At 38.7% G+C, this 19,540-nt stretch overlaps 1 protein-coding gene across 12 annotated transcripts in view; it reads right to left on the reverse strand.

Moving 5' to 3' along the window:
* Window positions 1-3,532: 3,532 nt before the first annotated feature.
* mctp1b (multiple C2 domains, transmembrane 1b) overlaps window positions 3,533-19,540 on the reverse strand; it is a 29,865-nt gene continuing 13,857 nt past the window's right edge. For 3 of the 12 annotated variants that reach the window (XM_069513113.1, XM_069513117.1, XM_069513116.1), the window contains exons 5-22: window positions 18,897-19,020; window positions 18,307-18,351; window positions 16,569-16,607; window positions 15,745-15,912; window positions 15,511-15,641; window positions 14,920-15,106; window positions 14,742-14,835; window positions 14,517-14,619; window positions 13,820-13,922; window positions 13,206-13,307; window positions 9,047-9,121; window positions 8,338-8,457; window positions 7,866-7,976; window positions 7,337-7,390; window positions 7,144-7,253; window positions 6,369-6,478; window positions 6,190-6,287; window positions 3,533-5,533 (exon numbers count right to left, since the gene is read on the reverse strand). In XM_069513113.1, the coding sequence (XP_069369214.1) occupies window positions 5,462-5,533; window positions 6,190-6,287; window positions 6,369-6,478; window positions 7,144-7,253; window positions 7,337-7,390; window positions 7,866-7,976; window positions 8,338-8,457; window positions 9,047-9,121; window positions 13,206-13,307; window positions 13,820-13,922; window positions 14,517-14,619; window positions 14,742-14,835; window positions 14,920-15,106; window positions 15,511-15,641; window positions 15,745-15,912; window positions 16,569-16,607; window positions 18,307-18,351; window positions 18,897-19,020 (1,846 nt within the window). In that variant the 3' untranslated portion in view covers window positions 3,533-5,461. The remainder of the gene's footprint in view (window positions 5,534-6,189; window positions 6,288-6,368; window positions 6,479-7,143; window positions 7,254-7,336; window positions 7,391-7,865; window positions 7,977-8,337; window positions 8,458-9,046; window positions 9,122-13,205; window positions 13,308-13,819; window positions 13,923-14,516; window positions 14,620-14,741; window positions 14,836-14,919; window positions 15,107-15,510; window positions 15,642-15,744; window positions 15,913-16,568; window positions 16,608-18,306; window positions 18,352-18,896; window positions 19,021-19,540) is intronic. The other 9 variants (XM_069513115.1, XM_069513119.1, XM_020082585.2 and 6 more) reach the window with 5 other exon arrangements.

Here is a 19,540-nt window from a genome sequence, read left to right on the forward strand (position 1 = left end):
AAACCCAAGTAGTTACAAGGGCTGTTTTTGGGGGCAGAGTGTGAAACTATGTAAACCACAACAATGTTCTTTTACAGCACATTCAGAGATTTACGAGAACAGGAAAGTTGATGCTTCTTGATAAAAATAAATAAATAATAAGTTTGACAAATTTAACATAATTCACACACTGTCGACACAGCGGTCATGGTCCAGTGTCTTGCCCAAGAACATTCCTGAGCCAAAGTTGCCTCAACATAAAATAACAGCGAATGTCTTCAATTACAGCCCAAACCAGATTACTATGCACACACAAAGCAAGTGTCTAAAAAAGGATTATAAATAAATAAATCAACAGTACTCAACAATGTACCATTAACAGATCTGATTTTGATATCAGGGAATAGACATGGACAGAGACACAGAGCTATAGGAATAATGTTAGATAATATCCAACCCTTTCCTGATGATTTACATGTCAGGTTTTAAGTTATAGCAGGTGGACCCAAAATGCAGAAGCAAAACTTTTAACAAGTTTAAAAGGTCCAGTGTGTAGGAATTAGGTGAAAGGAATGTTTGGCAGAAATTGAATATAAAATAATCCTAGTGATGTTTTTACTGGTGTGTTTCATCCAAATTGTATGAATTGTTGTTTTCATGGAGCAGGGTCCTCTCTGTGGAGGCCGCCATGTTTTTTACTGTCGTCCAAACTGGACCAACTAAAATCTTTTGAGTTTCCATGACAACTGAAGTTCACCACAGGTTCTCTTTCATGTTGGGAAAGGGGAGGGTAAAATAAGGAGTATTCAGCTGCAACATGACACTTCACCTCTAGATGTCACTAAATTCTACACACTGAACCTTTAATGAGGCAAAAGCCATAAACAGAAAAAAAGCACCAAGAAGCTAAAATCCTCAAACAGAAAACAACTAGAAAAGATAGAAAAAAGGCTAAACTGAAAAACATAGAAAACACTTGGGAAACAGTAGGAACTGACAAGTAAAGGCCAGAGGGTGATGGCATGAAGACGACCAGGAATGACAACAAACCGACAAAGAGAAGCACAGAGAATTGCATACACACTGAACTGATGACAGAGTAGAGACTGATGGCACAGGACAAACAGGTGAAACTTATCAAGGCAGGAAGTCAAGGATGGAAAACCCACAAGGAGCAGAAACTACAAAATAAAACAGGACACAGCGTGGAACCTAAATCTAAACAGAATGAAACACTGAATGAAAATTCAGAGAACACAAATCCAAACCTAAGGAAAACACAGGTATAGATACAATAAACGAGGAGTCCATTATCAAAAATGAAAACACTCTTCATAAAACAGGCAAACAGAGAAAATAGTTCAAAGTCATGACACATGTCCTGGTATTGTGTCCCCTCCTCTGATTCACATTTGATTGGATTATTTTACAGCTGGTTCTGATGTGCAGATAATCTGTTTATACTGCAAAAATGGGAACTTTGATTTAAGGGTTAAAACCAGGCTTTATATCTAACCTCTCATTCTTTCCATAAGACAAATCCGGTCGCAGCAGACATGATGGAATCATACAATATGAGGCCCTCTGCTGGTCACAATGTTGCTACACAACATGAAGAATAAAAATAAACACAGCAACCCATTTGATTCTATTGTTGTAGCTATTTAAAATGTTTTTTATGTATCTATTATAATTGTATTCCTCTTCTTATTCTGTTTTTTCTTAGTTTGGGTGTAAGTTTTGTATCTCTTCTTCATTCTTTTTATGCTTCCATCTTCTTTTTCTTTCTTCTTCTTCTTATAATTATTCAAATGGTTATTATTATTATTGCCCTTGCAATTCTGGTGGCCGCTCCGATACTCTTTACTTTGTTTTCATGTGATTATCCAAATGAGAACTGCCTGTCCGTCATAGGAACAGTCTCCAGTTAACTCAAGTTATGTTGACACCAGCTGATAACACTGTCAGCAGCAGGAGAAACACTCTCAGTCTAAACTAGAATGACCGAGCTGTGGTTGTATGCCTCCACCACCCAGTGCAGGTCCGTCTACATATTCATCTCTCTCGGGGACTTTTTGGCTGATGTGCTGCTGTTTCTGTTCAACCTCACAGAGCTGATGCTGAGCTGCACTGAACTCCTTTTGGATTTCCTTCTCCCTGGTTTCCACCGCCCACACTCATTTAGTCAGGACCCTGATCACCTCATTACGCTTCTTAATTCATCTGTGCAAATAAAATCAAAATAAGCTGGCTACATTTTGAACAAGTTATAGCTTAAATAATTACTGTGGAGCTGCCCTGAGCAGTTGGGTGGAAAGGAGAGAGAGAATAGAGGGGGAGAGAGACACCAGGATATCACTGCAATAATATTATTAACCAATTAATTCTTGTTATAATGATATTAATCTTTAAAATAAGTTAAATTACGACAATAATATTAGTAACAAGAAATAAGCAGATAATAGGAGAAAAAAAAATAATCTTAATAATAATTATTCTCTCTCTCTCTCTCTCTCTCTCTCTCTATATATATATATATATATACAGTATATATATAAATATGAATGTCCTTTGGCCACCCAATTTCTGATTAGTTGCAGTGAATGTTTGTGCCTGTTGTAACGATATATCACATTCACAACAATGTGACTTTGAACTTTTGAACTTAGACCAACAAAATCTAATCAGTTCATCTTTGAGTCCAAGTGAATGTTTGTCCAAAAATTTAAGACAGGTGATCTTAAAATATCATGTTCAAGAAAAACAAACATAATTTGCGAGGCTACTGGGACCTTTGGATACAAACATAATATTTGTTAACCCTTGAGTGAATGTTTTTAACACATGTAAAAGGAATCCCACCAGGTGATGTGGAAATAGAAGAATTAGACTGATAACCTGAAAGCCTCCTTCCACAGGCTCCTGTTGGCAAAGAGGAATAAAAACAGAACAAATGCTGATTCATTGATTTCACAGGCCAGTTCCTGGACCGTATACAAACTTTTTAACTGCTCTTGTTTGTTGTTTTCCGTTTTAAAAACCTGCTCTCACACATGCACTGTAACCCTGTCTTTTTCTAGACATTTGCAGTATGTGTGGACAAAAGTGTCCAACTCAGTTAAACTGGACTTTTAATCAGACTCTATTCTGCCAGACTCCATCTCTGTGCAATGTTCGGCTGAGCCAATGTGTGAATGGAGTAGGTCATTGTCTGGAGAATTCACATTGAGTAAGGAGGCTTGTTGTTGTTTGTTTCTTTTGATTGCTTCTATCATTTCTCGACCCAGGCGTCCCCCTAAACCTATTATCCACAAATCATTTCAGTTATGAACCACTGGTGGTTTCTGGATGTGAAATAATGAAGCTGTAATGTTTTCAAAAAAGGCCCAACAACACATCTTTGACCTTGGAAGTCAATCCGGCTGTGGTTTTACAAGAATGATTTTGAGAATTAAATTTGAAAGTAACAAGCTGATGGAAGAGAAAGTTGAAAGAACATGTTTTTACTCACACATATTAATTCATAATAATAAAATCAAACATGGAGCAGTGAGGATGTGTAGAAATATATTTTCTTTCAGATAAATGCTACACAGTTCTTACAGCTGGTCCTTCATTACAATCGCAGTAATTAATCAACAGCCGCAGATACCTATTGTAAACATAGTATGTGCAACATGGCAGGAGTGATGATTTGTTGCAGAGAGGAAACAGCACATACGATTTAACAACACTTCCTCTCTCATCACCTGGAAACTCAGGTGGACCTGGACGTCACATAAAAGCAACACACATATTAGATGCACTTAGCATCAGCATCCATAAATGCACTTGCATATAGTTTCTGTTTGGTCATGCATAAACACTTTGACGCACACAAATGATACACGATATCACAGACATGCAGGAGATCACTTCCCAAAACCTTCCACATGTGAACTCAACTGACACAAACTGTTGTGATTGTCCTGAACAATTCAAACCAACATTTGGCCCAAAGCAAAATACGAAACATAGGAAAGTGAAAATAAAGTGGGAGATGTGAGAGTTATGCAAAAAAGAAAAGATTTCTCCACAGTGGAAACACAGCTCTAGATCTGTTAATAGTACATTGTTGCGTACTGTTGATTATTACATGCTTATACATGCAAAATATAGGCAATATAACATAAAAGTCAAACATGTGTATGACATATGTCCTGCATGAGCTCTAATCCTTTTTAGACACTTTGTGCTTTGTGTGTGCATAGTAATCTGGTTGGGCTGGAATGGAAGACGTTTGCTGATATTTTGTTATTTTATGTTGAGGCAACTTTGGCTCAGGAGTGTTCTTGGGCAAGACACTGGACCATGACCGCTGCGCTGGCAGTGTGTGAGTGATGTGTAATAGAGAAAGTGCTGCACTGTATGAATGTGGGTATGAATGGGTAAATGGCAAAATGTCATTTCAGAATAATGTATTCTGACTATTGTATAAAATTTACTTTAATGTTGCTACTTGTGAAGGTGGATAAAATGTTCATTACAGGGGGATCAATAAAGCTTCATCTTAACCCACCATAATAAAAAAATACACCACAATGTCTCTGTTTTTATATACATGTATATTTTGTTTTATTAATGTGAATCGGCCACTAAGATGCACTATAGTAGACATCTAAATGGTGGTCTGATGGAGATACTTAGTAAAAGTACTTTAAGACTGTACTAAGGTACAGCACTTGAGTAACTTTGAGTTATTTTGCGACATGTGATCTCACAGCTGTCAATGGAGCTGCCTGACCCAAACAATTAAGAGTAGCACTCCTTTAGCAAAATCACCTTCAAGAAAATGATCCCATGTTTGGGTTAAATGGGCAAAGTTAGCACTTATTTACCAGACTGAAATCCTGCTGATCCCCATCATCCCCATGTTTTACAGTTTGCAAGTTTAACATACAAAGTTGTTGTGTGGATTTTACCAGCCCGGAAACTTGTGTTTCATATGTGGTGTTATTTACGGAGTTGTATGTGTTTATGTGTATATACTGTCATAAATGGAATAACGGTGACAGTAATGCCATGCAGCTCTGTATTTAAAATAACATTGGACAATACATACACGTTAAAAAGACAAAAGGTAGAAAAAACGAAAACAACTTAAACCAGAGATGCAATGATTCCATGCAACAGCAGCACGCCTTCATACATGCACATGGATATTCATAACATACATTATTACCACAAACCTCAGGTTTTAATTGTTACAAGAAATTTAAGGAGTAAAAAAACATGCCTGGTTTTCTCCGAAGAAATATTTTCAAAACTTCGACAAGAAATCAGTGTCTTTCCACAATAACAAAACAGAAAACAGCTCATCACTTTTCATCATCAAAATATATAAGAGATATGTAAGTAACATAGTTTACATCGTTTACAGTTCAAATATTTACAGGGAAGTTTTCCAGCAGAGAGGAGGGCTGATGATACGTAGATGTGACGGTTAGCTCAGGTTTGGTCTCCTACGTTTGTTGGGGCTTTGTCCAGGGTCGAGCTTCAGCTCACGATACTGCATCTGTCCATCAACACACACACACACACACACACACACACACACACACACACACACACACACACACACAGTTATGAGCTGGTGAAAAAAGTACTTAGAAGTAAAACTGCCTGAAGTCTCATCAATGTTAATGATGAAGTAGTAGTTTGGTCACTCTATATGTATTATATATGACATTATAAGATGGTTAATACTTAAGAATCAGTTTGAGAGCAACTTGCTTCAGGTAAAGGTGGAGCTGGTTTGATTTACAGTTTTTTATATAGACTGGGAAACCAAATAAATATGATTCACCGCAGAGGACAGAAGAAAAACTTGACGTATCAGTTTTGTGTTTTTGGAATTGTCATTTTTGCTGTGATTTTAAATGATTTAAACATTTATAGGAATGAAACCATGTGAGATGTTTTGTCTGTTGGGACGTCAGGAGGACAAAGGCACCAAAACACTGGTTTCAAAGCTTGTTATCATCCAGTGTATAAAATATTCAATTTATAAATAACTAGTGAAATAAATAAAATTTTAATATTTCCTTCTGTGGAGTGAAGCAAAAGTTTAACTAGAAATATTCAAGTTAAGTAGAAGTAATTGTGACTAAATGTCACCAGTGGAGTGGTTCACACAAAGTGTTTTATCTATATTTTCCACAAGCTACTCACCACTTGAACATCCGAGGGGACTCTGGATAGAAAGTCAAGAAGCTCATTGTTGTCAATCAAGTACGGATTCCGAAGCTTCTTGGTGAATTTATTCACACCTGCAGGAAATCCAAAAACTCTTTTTGAGTACATGTTACATATACACTGGTAAATGCTACTGGTGTGAAATCAGGACTCACCCCATACGAGCACAATGTATCGAAGAGGTATGAGGTAGAGCAGAACTGTGGCCAAACAAAAGGCGGTGATCGCCAACCAGCTTAGAAAAGGCACTGTCCAGTTAAAGGTGCTGCAGTGGAAGAACAAAACACAGGGTGTCGTACGACAGCATGTGCAAACAAGGTTCAATTTTGTGTTGTCTTTTCTGTTTTTACTTTTAGTTGCCGTGTTTTTTTATTTGTTGTTGTGTTGCTGCTGCATTGATGTGTTTTCTTTGTTGTTGAGCTTTTTAGGTGTGTATTTTATGTGTTGTGTTTATAATTTTTTTGTTGTGTTTTTGTGATTTGCCATTGTGTACTTATTTACCGTTGTACTTTTAAAATTTCTGTGTTTTATGATTTGCTGTTGATTTCTAATTTGCCATTGTGATTTTAGGAGTCATGTGTTTTTTTTTAACTTTCCATTGTGCTTTCGCATTTATGTTTTCTTTTACTTTTGTTGTGTTTTGTGATTTGCTGTGTGTTTTCCCCTTTTTTGTTGGGATTTGCACTTCAGTGAAAGCATGGGGCTAATTTAAGACAAAAGACAGTAGCTTCGTTCCTGTGGCAGTGTTTCTATCCATATAGGGGTCTCCTGGTGGTCGTACTCTGTATATTATAAGGTATTATGAACACAGACCAAAAAGCAATGAACTTAAACAGTGACCACAGAGTTTTGGCAATGGCTTGGTCACCTCCAGCATGTTACAAACACTACAGAACTGGATACACTGTCAATGACTGCTGTGTTACCCACTTCTTTATCCTCTCTCCATAAGACGCAGCCTCATCCAGAGCACTCTGCACACTGATGAACACTTCCTGGATGGCATATAGTTTATCTATGAAGCCCTTGGGCTCTGAGTCCTGACAGGAACAAGGTAAACATCAGTCGTTTTCCATTGAATAAAGTCTGACATGAGTGTACATCTGCTTTATAATGACTCTACCTTATCTTCTTTATCCTCCTCTACATCCTCCCATTCAAACATGGCCTCCATTGACTGCAACAGAATAATAAATAAATACATTACTATTGATGCCACTTTTTGATTTAATGATACATAATTGTGATATAACATCTGCATAATATCTTGAAATAAACAATTTCAATGTAAATGGTATGTTTTCTCAGACAGTTGATTGTTTTTCATGTGGGCATCAGGGATGAAAAAAAAAAGTTTCCTCTCACCTTAGTATATTAGTATTGTTGTGAGTAGGCTACACTGCCCTCTGTTGGACAACACTCTCACACCTCTTTGGGATTTTATTTTATTGTGTAATATAAAATGATGCCACTCTTTCATAACTATTTACTCTGTATTTTATACTATTCTCTCTTTCGTTATCCAAGAAGTCGAGAAGTCACAAATATGAATACTGGTTTTCCATTGATGATCATATATTTTCTTCTCTAATTCAAAAATCACAAAAAGAAGAAAGGCACAGAAGTCAGATCTATTTTCTGTGATTTCTCACCATGTCGCCTGTTACCCTGCTTGAAGAGAAGATGTAGTTCCAGAGCAGCAGCAGCAGCAAGGCGAGTGGCAACATGTAGAGCTCAAAGTTCCACACAACCACCACAAATAGCTGGGAGAAGAAAAAACTGAAAATGTCACATTGGGTGTTTCTCATTTGTCTTGACTTTCCCAAAGTTGCAGGAAAAAATGCGAGGTGAGATAATTCAAGGAGACATTTAACATTAATTATCATGATTGAGATGTTTTGTCATAAAACTCCAAATCTTTTTTACATAATTAACATTTAGTTATATTGAATCATTAGTATAACATACATGGGTAACAATGGTGGAAGAAGTCTTTTTTTTTTTAAATGTTCTCTTATGTAATGACAATGTACTTCAGTATCCTGACAAGGTAAAATGAGGAGACACAAATCAAGGTCATTAGAAGAACCCAACAACTGTGAGTGTATCAGTGTGTTTTCATACCACAAAGGAGATGATGCTCCTTTGTGCAGACTCCCACTGAAAGCAGCTGTTGATGTACGTCCCATAGTTGATCAGGACCATGATGCACCGCTTCACACGATTAAAATTCTGCTGGAGCAACTGAAAAGAGACAAAGTACTTATTTCAATACTTTTAGACTGTTATATTTAGCAGTGCCTCCAATATAATTCTGAAAATGTTCTATACTTCTCCTACTGTCAAGTAATCTCACAATAAACATCCAAACAGTGAATGTCTGCTGATTACAACAATAACAGTGTTGATAGACCATATAAAATCCAATCTAAAAAAAATCACATGGACTTGTGAATTAAAGCCATTTGTTTTCTATGAAAGCTTTTAAACCCTTAGAGGCAGAGCTTGATAACAAGCTACAGATAACGTACATTCAACATGTTACAGCCTTGTAACAAAAAAAGTTGTTTATCTTTGATGTGATGAATCAGATGTTGACTTGACTTTAAACTCTGGTTTGGTCTCAACTGACTCATGAGGGAAATCGCTAGATCTGCTTTTAAATATATAAAGTATATCGCAATTATATGTTTTTATTGCATTCACTATTTTACCTTTTATCTCCAATTATTTCATCTTTTATATTTGTCTCATTATTAGCTTGTCAGCCATTTGTAAAGAGAGTCCCATCATCACTCATTTTATCATAATAATACATGCAGTATGAATGTACCTGTTTGGAGACTTTTGGTTCTTCCTCGATATATTTCTGTTCTGCAGGGACCACAGTCCTCAAAGCAGCTTTGACCTGAGGACAAACAAAAAAGGATCTTAGAGCAGGGGGTGACTGGGTTCAGGCATCACAGTTGTACACAATGATGACCCTGAAACATGATGTCACAGTTAAGTTGAACCTTTTTACTTTTGGGATAAAAAATGTCATCACATCATTGTTTTTTGCTTTTACACATTTGTTTGAAATCTTGGCCAAATGTTTATATTTGGGTCAGAGAGAACATTTGTGACTTTGCAGGGATTTCCTTGAATCCACCCTGAGGCCAAAAGCTTGTTTAGTAAAGTCACAGTGACTTTGGCCTCTGATCACCAACATCTAATCAGTAAAATGCAAAAATACTAAGATCTTAGTACAAGTCAAGAATGTCACAATCCTGATTTATTGAGTAAACATGCACAAGTTATTGTGTCAAGGATCAAAAGTAACTGTATTGGTTCTACAATAATCTCCAGATACACACCATTACATGATTACACTACATGACCCGTAGGGTCCTAAGGTGATTAACGAGAATGAAGAAAAAACACCTTTCTGTTGCACAAATAATCTCCTAATCGTTCCTTGTCTTGGTTTTCTTGTGAAAAGGGAAGGGTCCTCAATCGGTGACTGTATAAAGATGGACATGTCTCCACCTGTTTGCACATTAGTGTTCGTAATACCAGCTGTCAATCATGACAAAGGCTGCAGCTATTCATTATTTTACTTCTCAAGTATTCTACTGATTATTCAAGTTTTCATTTAAATATTAATTTTGTCTTATTTAACTTCTTATGTCAGAGCAGAATCTATAACTCACATATCATAAGAGCATAGTCATGGAGCTCAGCTAAACACAACACTGAACACAATTCAAACACCAAGCAACTGTGTGGCTGTGGCTGAGGGGTAGTGCGGAAGTCCTCTAAACCAGAAGGTCAGCAGTTCAATCCCCACTCCTTGGGCAAGATGCTGAACCTCGAATTGAATAGAACAAAAAGTGCTGCTAATAGATGCACTGTATGAATGAGTGGGTGAATGGAAAACTGTACTGTAAAGCACTTTGACTGGTCATCAAGACTAGGAAAGCTTTATATATAAATGTAAATCCTTTAACCGTTTAACTAAATCGGCAGGTCGAACAAACCCACTGTTCAAGTACACAGGCTGTTGCAGTCACATCTGACATGTCCTCCTCTCTTTCTGCAGTTCAGTCCACTGCCAGTCCTCCTGAGATCTCCCTGTGAAAGGCTTCCGGTGCTACGTTTCGAACTGGTGTGTGGTATGGTAAATATTTCATTATGCTATGTTGACTCATGGTAAAGACCATGTGTCAAAAGGGGAGATGTTAGCTATGATCATGGAACATTGGTTTACGAAATGTTTCTCCACCTATGGTCTGAGAAACTCTTTATTTCACATCTGGAGATACATTTCCACCACATGTTGTAAACTATACAAAGACTAACTCAACACAGACATGTCGAAGTGTCTGAGAGAGAGAGAGCGAACTGCACATTACACAATTGTAACAAACACAGTTATATGTTATGACAAGAAGTGATCGACAATTTCTAATCATGAAACTGTGTCTTAGGCCACCAATGACACAAGAGTGAGGCTGCCCACAGCAGGTCCTCCTGCGAAACACGGTGATTAAACTGAACAGTACATAGTTTAATTCGATTTCAAAAATATCTTAAAGACATCAAGGCCTGGATGACCCAGAATTCCTTATTGTTAAACACAGACAAAACTGAGGTCGTAATCCTGGGTCCTAGGCATCTCAGAGAAACTCTGTCTAACCAGTCGGTTAACCTAGATGATATCCGCCTGGTTCCGAACTCCACATTAGTCAAACCTCCAGAATAGCTTTCTTTCATCTGCGTAATATAAAGAGAATCAGACACATCCTGTCAAAACAGGATTCTGAAAAATGGATTCATGCCTTTATTACGTCTAGGCTAGACTACTGCAGCTCCCTATTATCAGGGTGTCCCAGCAGATCCTTAAAAACCCTTCAGCTGGTGCAGAACGCTGCTGCACGAGTACTGACAGGAACCAGAAGATGGCATCACATTACTCCTGTCCTAGCTTCACTTCACTGGCTCCCCTGTTCAACAGAGGATAGAGTTCAAAATCCTCCTACTGACTTATAAGGCCCTCAACAATCAGGCCCCATCATATATTAAAGAGCTCTTAACCCCTTACTACCCCAAAGACCACTTTGCCCCCTAAACTCGGGACTCCTTGTAGTGCCTCCTGTAGTACTAAGAGTAGAATGGGTGGTAGAACTTTTAGTCACCAAGCTCCTCTCCTTTGGAACCAGCTCCCACTCTCAGTGAGGGAGGCAGACACAGTCTCTACATTTAAGGCTAGACTTAAAACCTTCCTTTTTGATAAAGCTTTTAGCTCAACCCTGAACCATAGTCATCCATAGCTATGCTGCTATAGGCCTACACTGCTGGGGGATCACCCATCAGGCACCAGAAACCAGCACCTTCTCTCTTCTCCACTCTCTGCCTGGTTTAATTTGTTATATCTTATTACATATCTCTAACTCCTTGGGTCTTCTCCTCCCCTCCTTGGTCCATACTGTGCGGCTCTCCGGAGCCCGTCCTGGCTTTATTTCCTTTTGTCCCCCTCTATTACTTGTTCTTTCTCCATCACCCCATCCGGTCCTGGCAGAGGCCGTCCACACCGAGCCTGGTTCTGCCGGAGGTTTCATCCACTTGGGAGTTTTTCCTCCCCGCTGTTGCTCATGCTTGCTCGGTGTGGAACAAGTTAGATTTTGTGTTTCTTAAGATCTTGGACTTTTGTGCAGCACCCTGAGACAACTGTTTGTTGTGATACTGTGCTATATGAATACATTTGATTGATTGATTGATAGTTACATGAACTAAACAAAGCTTTGACGCAAACAATTTGAATCAAGGATGTTTTTATTCAAGTCATTAGAATAACTCAAGTAACTGTTGTAGCCCCAACCATAACATCTCATCCTTTTTTCATAGCATCACATTTTACTTTTGGGATCTGTCATGTCATCTATCTTTATAAACAGTCATTGACCCCAACCATTCACTGTTTTACAAGCCAAAAAGGTTCATCCCTATGCTACGGCTTTGTATTTTTTGGGGTTATTGTATGTTTTTTATGTCAAATCTTAATCTGCAAAGTAAATTCCCCTATCAAATATATATGTGATGGAATAAAAAGCACAAGATTTGTCTGCTGTAGTGGAGTATAAGTGTGCAGCAATTGAAAGTAGTGGACAAGACTTTACTTGAGTAAAGTCCTTCCATTACCACACTACCAATGTGGTTTGTATTTAGGTACAATGTTCTTTCCCCCACCTGTTCAGACCTGGTATTAACATGTGTCTCTGGTGCCCTGGTCACAAGTGGACAGCTCTGAGTTTGTCAGTTCACGCCCGACATTAGAATGTGTCTCTGCATGTGTCTCCAGTGACCACTTATGGTCTGTAAATGGTCTGTATATGGATCATACAATCATATAACGTCTTGATGGCCACTCAAAGCACTTTACAGTACAGTATTGCCATCCACCTATTCACACAGTGCATCTATGAGAAGCGCTCTATCATACATCATTCATACACTTCTGGCACAGCTGTCAGCATTTCAGTATTCAGTATCTTGCCCAAGATGACACTTCGTCTCATGAATCGGGAGACAGGGATTGAGCAGCTGATCTTCAGGTAAGTGGACCACCAGTGATCAGATTTATTTCCTCAATTTATGCAAAGAGTGAATAAATGTGCTGTGTGCAGCTCCACAAATAATTTAGTGGCATACAGTGTTAATAATGTGGCAGTAGTCACAAATAAATACAAATATTTTTGTTTCAGCATGAGGCTGTAGTGGGTCCGAGTTCAGCTGACGAGGTGGTCCTTAAATGTGGCCGTGGAAACACACACAGCTAAAAGAATTAGGACGCATGCATCCAGCCCACCTCTGAATGTGTTTTGAGTGATCAAATCTAAAATCTAAAATGCTCTAAAGAAAAACTGAACTTAGAGCTGCACAGTGATAGGATCACCGATCACAAGTAAACACCAGGTAACAGTCCCTCATGCACAGAACAGACTGACACTCACAGTGTTGTAGATGACATCGATCTCTAGGTAGATGACTCCTTTGGTTGGACCCGTCAGCTCCTTATTCTTTAGTGTGTAGCTCTTCTGCTCACCATTTCGTATCTGACAGAAATGAACTTGAAGTTTAAAAGTGTTTAACAGTTTGAACCCACTCACTTCACACTTTCAAACTAAGTTTAGGGAGAATTGTGATTAGTGTTCGATTTTGAATAACTGTATTGCTGTTAGACATGATGTGCCTGAATATAACAGTTATCATAAAAAACATTAAGTAAAACCATATAACAATAATATATCATATGTTATAGTGATAATAGGAAGTTAAAAGATCAAAGCTCTATAATAAAAGTGAATCAATTAGACATAAAACTATATATATATTTATTTATATTTTAATATATTATATTTTGGGTTTTGACTGTTTTTTTACTCTTACACATGCACTAAAGAGATATGACACCACTGCCAGGCAACTAAATTATACCTCGATTAAAATTGCATATTTCTTTAGCTTTGAAAAAAATATTGTAAGAACACACAACTCAACAACATACAGTACAAGGTATATAACACAGCTCGAGATGTCCTGTGATTTCGGTGTCTCTTGCACTCACATTCAATAAGGGAATGGCAACTTTTCCCAGGAAGTCAGCGCTCCTGTCTCTGTCTTCATCAAACACTGTCACCTCCAACAATGAGTGAATGTCTTTCACATTACTGAGGAAAAAACAGAGACAGAATGAAGAAAAAGCAGATAATGATGCATCAGACTAAACTAGATATCGTTAACATCCATTAAAACTGTCTCTACTTTCTGTTCATTCTTTGGTTTTTTAAATCTGTCCTACCTTTCTTACTAATGCTGTATCCCTGTCATCTCCAAGTTCTTTCTCTTTCCTACCTCAATGACATTATACAACTGTTTTCACAGGTTGAGAAGTTCTTCTCATATCCTGATAGATGCCCCGTAAAGAGCTGCCAACTAGAAAAGTAAGTTAAACTCGAGTTAAGACACAAAGACAATCCATCTTTTTTAATGTTTTAATATGCATTTCCCCACCTGCGGGACACTTTGGCCTATAGCTCTATGTCTCCCTTCCTTTTTTATTCTACATTTTATCATCCCTATATCACTCAAACTGGGGAGACAAAAAAGTCAATTTCGGCCATTTTTGTGCTTCTGTACCTTGGTTCAGTGTCTCTTACACTCCAAATCTGCTTTTATTTCAAGTATGTCCCTTCAGGGCTTGTGCACAAACACAGGATTGTCTGGTAACAGGTTAATAAAACAGAAAATTGATGGTCACTCACAAGGTGAAGACTTTGTACCACTCTGGATTTAGGTTCTTGTAAACAGTGTGTGTCTGAAGTCTGTCGTTATTCAGCTCCAGCACACAGAAAGGGTCACTCTTACCTGAGGAAACAATGAGTGTATAATATTATGTGTGGCAGTATTGTAGCACTTTAAAGTACATTAGGAGCAACCAAAACTATGGCCATGAATGCATGATGAATGAGAGGAGGCAACTTGATTACCAGTCACATCTGCAGCCATGAGACCTTCTGCTCTCATCACCTTGACCTGCACTATGCCCACATCTTTAAAGTTAGAGAATGACTGCAGCAAACTCTGGAGAGGGAAAGAGGGCACAAAGTGTCACACTCTGTTATCTTTCATGATGTTTTAGTAATAAGACACTTGAGTGCTGCCTACGTATCGTTGGAGTATCTCCCTGTGTTCCTGTGGATCGTCCAGCGGTGTGAGAGACAAGTCAGCGATGGAGACGTGGGCAGAGGCGGTGAGCGTGACCAGCAGCACCACATACCCCTGGGATTCTTCCAGTGGCAGCTTCAGGTGATGGGTTTGCTCTTTAGCCAGAGCAGAGAGGTCCAGCTGGCAGCTGGGCAACGAACACAATGTCGCCATTTCAGATTTAAATAGGGATAAAATAACAGAGCAAGGATGTAGCAGGGAGTTGAAGATTACCTCAGAATGCATTTAACTAACCAGGAAGGAAAACAGCTAATGCACCTACTGATACTCTGTGTTATCATACAATCTAATAACTAATGTCATTTACCAGAGAAAACAAGTGAGCAGGTGATGATAGCCATGCATCAAAAGTTTTTGTAGGATTAAAGAATATTATAATTCAATAATAATTACAGGAAAAATCCTACAGAAGATTGATACATATAAGTTAATTGCCCACAAAAATGATCTAATGGATATGAAAAACATGGTGCTCCTTCGACCGGCAGACTCATAGTGGAGCAGAGCACTGATACAGAAAGCCAGACTGACCGTCCAATGAAGTCATCTCTCCTGCCGGTGTCTCTGTCCCACACTGTGATCTCCAACTCTCCTCCTGTCTCGTCAAACAGATGCATGTCAAACTTCTCCCTCCACTGTGGACTCAGGGTCTTTGCCACAGTCTGAACATACACGCACAACATGAAGCAACAGAAACAATGGGTGAGGATATGCTCAAATGTAAAAACTAAAAAAGCGCCACCACAGAGATCGCAGCGGACAAACCTTGCTCCTGTACTTCTGTTGCCCCAGTCTGAACTTGACGTATGGGTCACTTAGGCCGTTAGGGTCCATGGGAGTCAGGTTTCGACCTTCAATTAATGCAATGCTGACAATCCCTCGCCAGAGTTGTGATTTCCGATGCATCTCTGAAAGACGCGTTGACTGCTGCTGCTGGTCCCCCCCCACACACACACACACGCACACACACACACACACACACACACACACACACACACACACACACACACACACACACACACACACACACACACACACACACAGACAATTCATTTTATTTATGACATGACAGGGAAAAGGTCGGCATGCTGGAGACCCTGCTCTTCATATGTCAGCTTGATTTGAAAGATCTGCAGTTGTGGCTTTAAATGGATCTGGAACTGTTGTCAGATTGTCACATGACTCCAATTAAAGGATTTTGATACAAACATCAATATTTCTTGACTAATCAGGCTTTGTATGCACACACAATACTTGTTGGATTTGTGTTTATGGGCTATAGATCAATCCTCTAGCTGCATTTGAAGGAGCTTGTAGTATTATTTTAGCGCGATAAAAGTTTTTGCAAACTTTAAGAACAGGGCCCTGGTTCTGGGCAGTGGATAGAAATGGTAACAGCAAAAGCAATCAACACTTAAGGATCAATACACGTTTGATGATTTGTAAGTGCAACATGGGGGGAAAAAAAACGAAAAAGTCAAATGAGGCTGTAGAATTCTGCACACAAAAAACAAGAATAGCATGAACACTTCAAGACAGGGGATGAAAAGCTACGACTGCGCACAAGCATGATGACGATGACGACTTACCTTAGCGGATCGTTTCCAGGACCTCCTGAGCAGCATAGTCTGGATACATTACATTAACATATATTATTTCAACTGAGTCCTGTAGGGTGGGAAAGTACTAATGGTACAGCAAGACGGCGGGGTGGGTGGGTGGGTGGGTGGGGTGCTGTAGTACAATATAAGGAGCTAAAACAAGTGATGAAGAGGAGTCACACTCCATAAATAAAACATCAGGTGATAGTAACAACATTTTTCTCTACCAGCACATTCATCATTATGGCCTCACTAGTGGCTCATTAGCATTAATGGGACATTAAAGAGAACAAGCTCTCCTTTTTCTGATGCTACCTCGCCTTCATCCTTCTGTCTTTCTTTGACATTGCTCTTCATCTCTCTCCTCTCTGGCTGGAGGTACAGCACAGACAACACTTGGTCACATGATTAATTTATATACTGAATAAAACATGAGTGGGACAGGCTGTGTTTAATCTTAGTGCTGAGGACACATTTTGAAACCATCTTTCTCTGATACTTATTCAGGACAAAAGATGTGGAACGTCAAAACACAAACTGTGAAATGTAATCACTCCTTAATAGATTAAGTTTAAACTGCTATGATTAATAATCCTGGTATTAAAATATGTATCAGTGGGGGCTTGTCAATGGCTCCGCACCCTCAAACAAAAGCCTATTTTAGCATTAGTTAAAAATTATTTTACTAGATAACAATAGTTTTACTGACAATGCACCTGGTGTACTGTAAGAACCTGTGAGCATTCAACAGACATTGTGTTCAAATTGTATTTGGTTAATTTCTGTCTAAATACATATACTTCCCGGTGTGGGGCGCTGCCAAGGTGGAAGTGAATGTAGCTCCTTAAGCTTATGGCAACCACGGGACCTGAGGCTGCTCTTTCATTAGTTGTTGCAGATTTTCCAGAGAGACACTATCACTTTTATTTACAGTGAGTAGGTATTGATTTAAGTTTTTTTTATTTAACGTGATTGGTCGACCCTTGAAGGACACCCTTTCCCAAGGTGTTCGCTTGAAGAAAAAAGGGAGCTCGGTCCGGACCGACTCGATTAACAGATTCAGCAGCCGTCAAGTGATCGAGGACGAGCTTACACCCAGGGGCTTCTCCCACTCTTGCTATGAGAAACAGAGTTGGCTAACTGGATGTGGTGTCAGTAAAGTCTTTTATTGATTCCCCTGTTTCAAGGTGTCTGCATGGAGGTACTGTGGACAACAAGGTGGGGGGGTTCAAGACCTAAAACATCTCACTGAAAAATGAAAATGGCATGAAAGTTACCACAGTCACTTAGACACAATGAGGTTACATTTTTGCGGCAGGCTTAGCATTGCTCAGCAGCTTGATGAAGGCTACAGAATTGGCATATTATGTTCTATATTTGAGTCCAAATAACTTCTACTACTGTAAAATTGAAAACAAAGATTAAAGAACAGCTTGCATTTTGTTTTTAGTTCTTATCTTTTAAAGAGTGTTACACTGAGATCGGTGCTGAGGGGAGATGTTTGTCTTCATTTTATTTACAAGAGTTACTGGAAGAATATGAAAACCAAGGGCTGAAAAGTAACCACTACTAAACATTTGAAGATATAAAGATTAAGATTAAAGACTGAACTTAATTTTTCAATTAGAAAAAAAGCTCCTCACTAGGCTGAAAGGTTAAGCAGGGAGAGGTCAGTCAGGACGCAGCTATATGGAGTTACTAAGAACCTAATCACCACTAGACTCACTTTATTCACATAAGGCCTCCACCGATACGTCTTAACCTCCCTCTGCTGCAGGAAACACAATGAACATCCTTACTGACTAAATGGGATACTGTTTGTTTTCATACAACATGTGGGTAGAATGCAACTAGTGCAATTACTCAAGTACTGTACTGATTACACTTCTTTTTAAGTTTAAAAAATGTTTTAACGGAAATGCTGTCCTTTTTTACTCCACTGCATTTGTTTGAGATATATACTAGGTACTTTACTACAGAAGATGTAAAATGTGACATCTTCATGAAGTATCATTTTTTGTGAAACCAAACGCAGGTTGTGGAGCTTCATCAGTTGCATCTTTCAATGTTAAATTAGTTGTAAGATGGAATGTACTGTAATACACTGTAGACAGCACCTTGGACAGTCTCCTCTAAAGGGTCTTGAGTGGGGTTGTTTAATTCCACACCAGAGTGGGGTTGCTGTGTGTTAATACCCAGACAAACGCATAATACAATAGATATATTTGTGTATTCATTACTAATAAAGAGGATCAAATTTGTTAGAAATTTTATAAGAAAGAAAAACACAGAGAGAGAGTGGGGAGGTATTCCTACCGTCGCGTCTCGTCGCTCCTCTATGGGACTTTCTTTAGGTGTCAGGGTGACGGCCAGCTCCAGGGTGCCCAGATCCTGATCGGGATACTGTGGGTCCTTCAGCACCAGAGTTACAGGTATTGACCTGTGGCACACAGGTATGAATAATGATCAACTCTACTCCCTGCATGTTACATCAGAAGAATCACAAATGAAGAACAACACACATTGTCGCCATATGCGAACACCAGGAGTTGGAAAATATAACTTTATAGAAACTGCACAAAGGAGAAAAGTAAGAGAAACAGTAGATCATCAGGTAAGTTCTGAAAAGAACAGAAAGACTGCTTTTTCTCTATTCAATTCATTCATAAAAGTTAGCAAATACAAAAACCACATTGACAACAACAGATGTCAGACCCACGCCCATCTACAACCAATCGATGTCAAGTAAAGGTAGATGTAGGTGTTAATGATAGGATGTATGAATGTCATACAAAAGTCTTGCTCCCTAAATAGCAATATGAAAGCAAAACTAACCAGATCAAATATAAACAAGGTAACAATCCTATGAACCTTGGTTCAGACCTTGGTCCAGACTATTGAGGTGTGAAAATCCCCTTTGACTGACACAGCAACAGAACAGAACTAAAAAGGATACTTCT

Source organism: Paralichthys olivaceus, chromosome 18 (genome assembly GCF_024713975.1).
Source record: "Paralichthys olivaceus isolate ysfri-2021 chromosome 18, ASM2471397v2, whole genome shotgun sequence".
In the NCBI taxonomy this organism is placed as follows: domain Eukaryota; kingdom Metazoa; phylum Chordata; class Actinopteri; order Pleuronectiformes; family Paralichthyidae; genus Paralichthys; species Paralichthys olivaceus.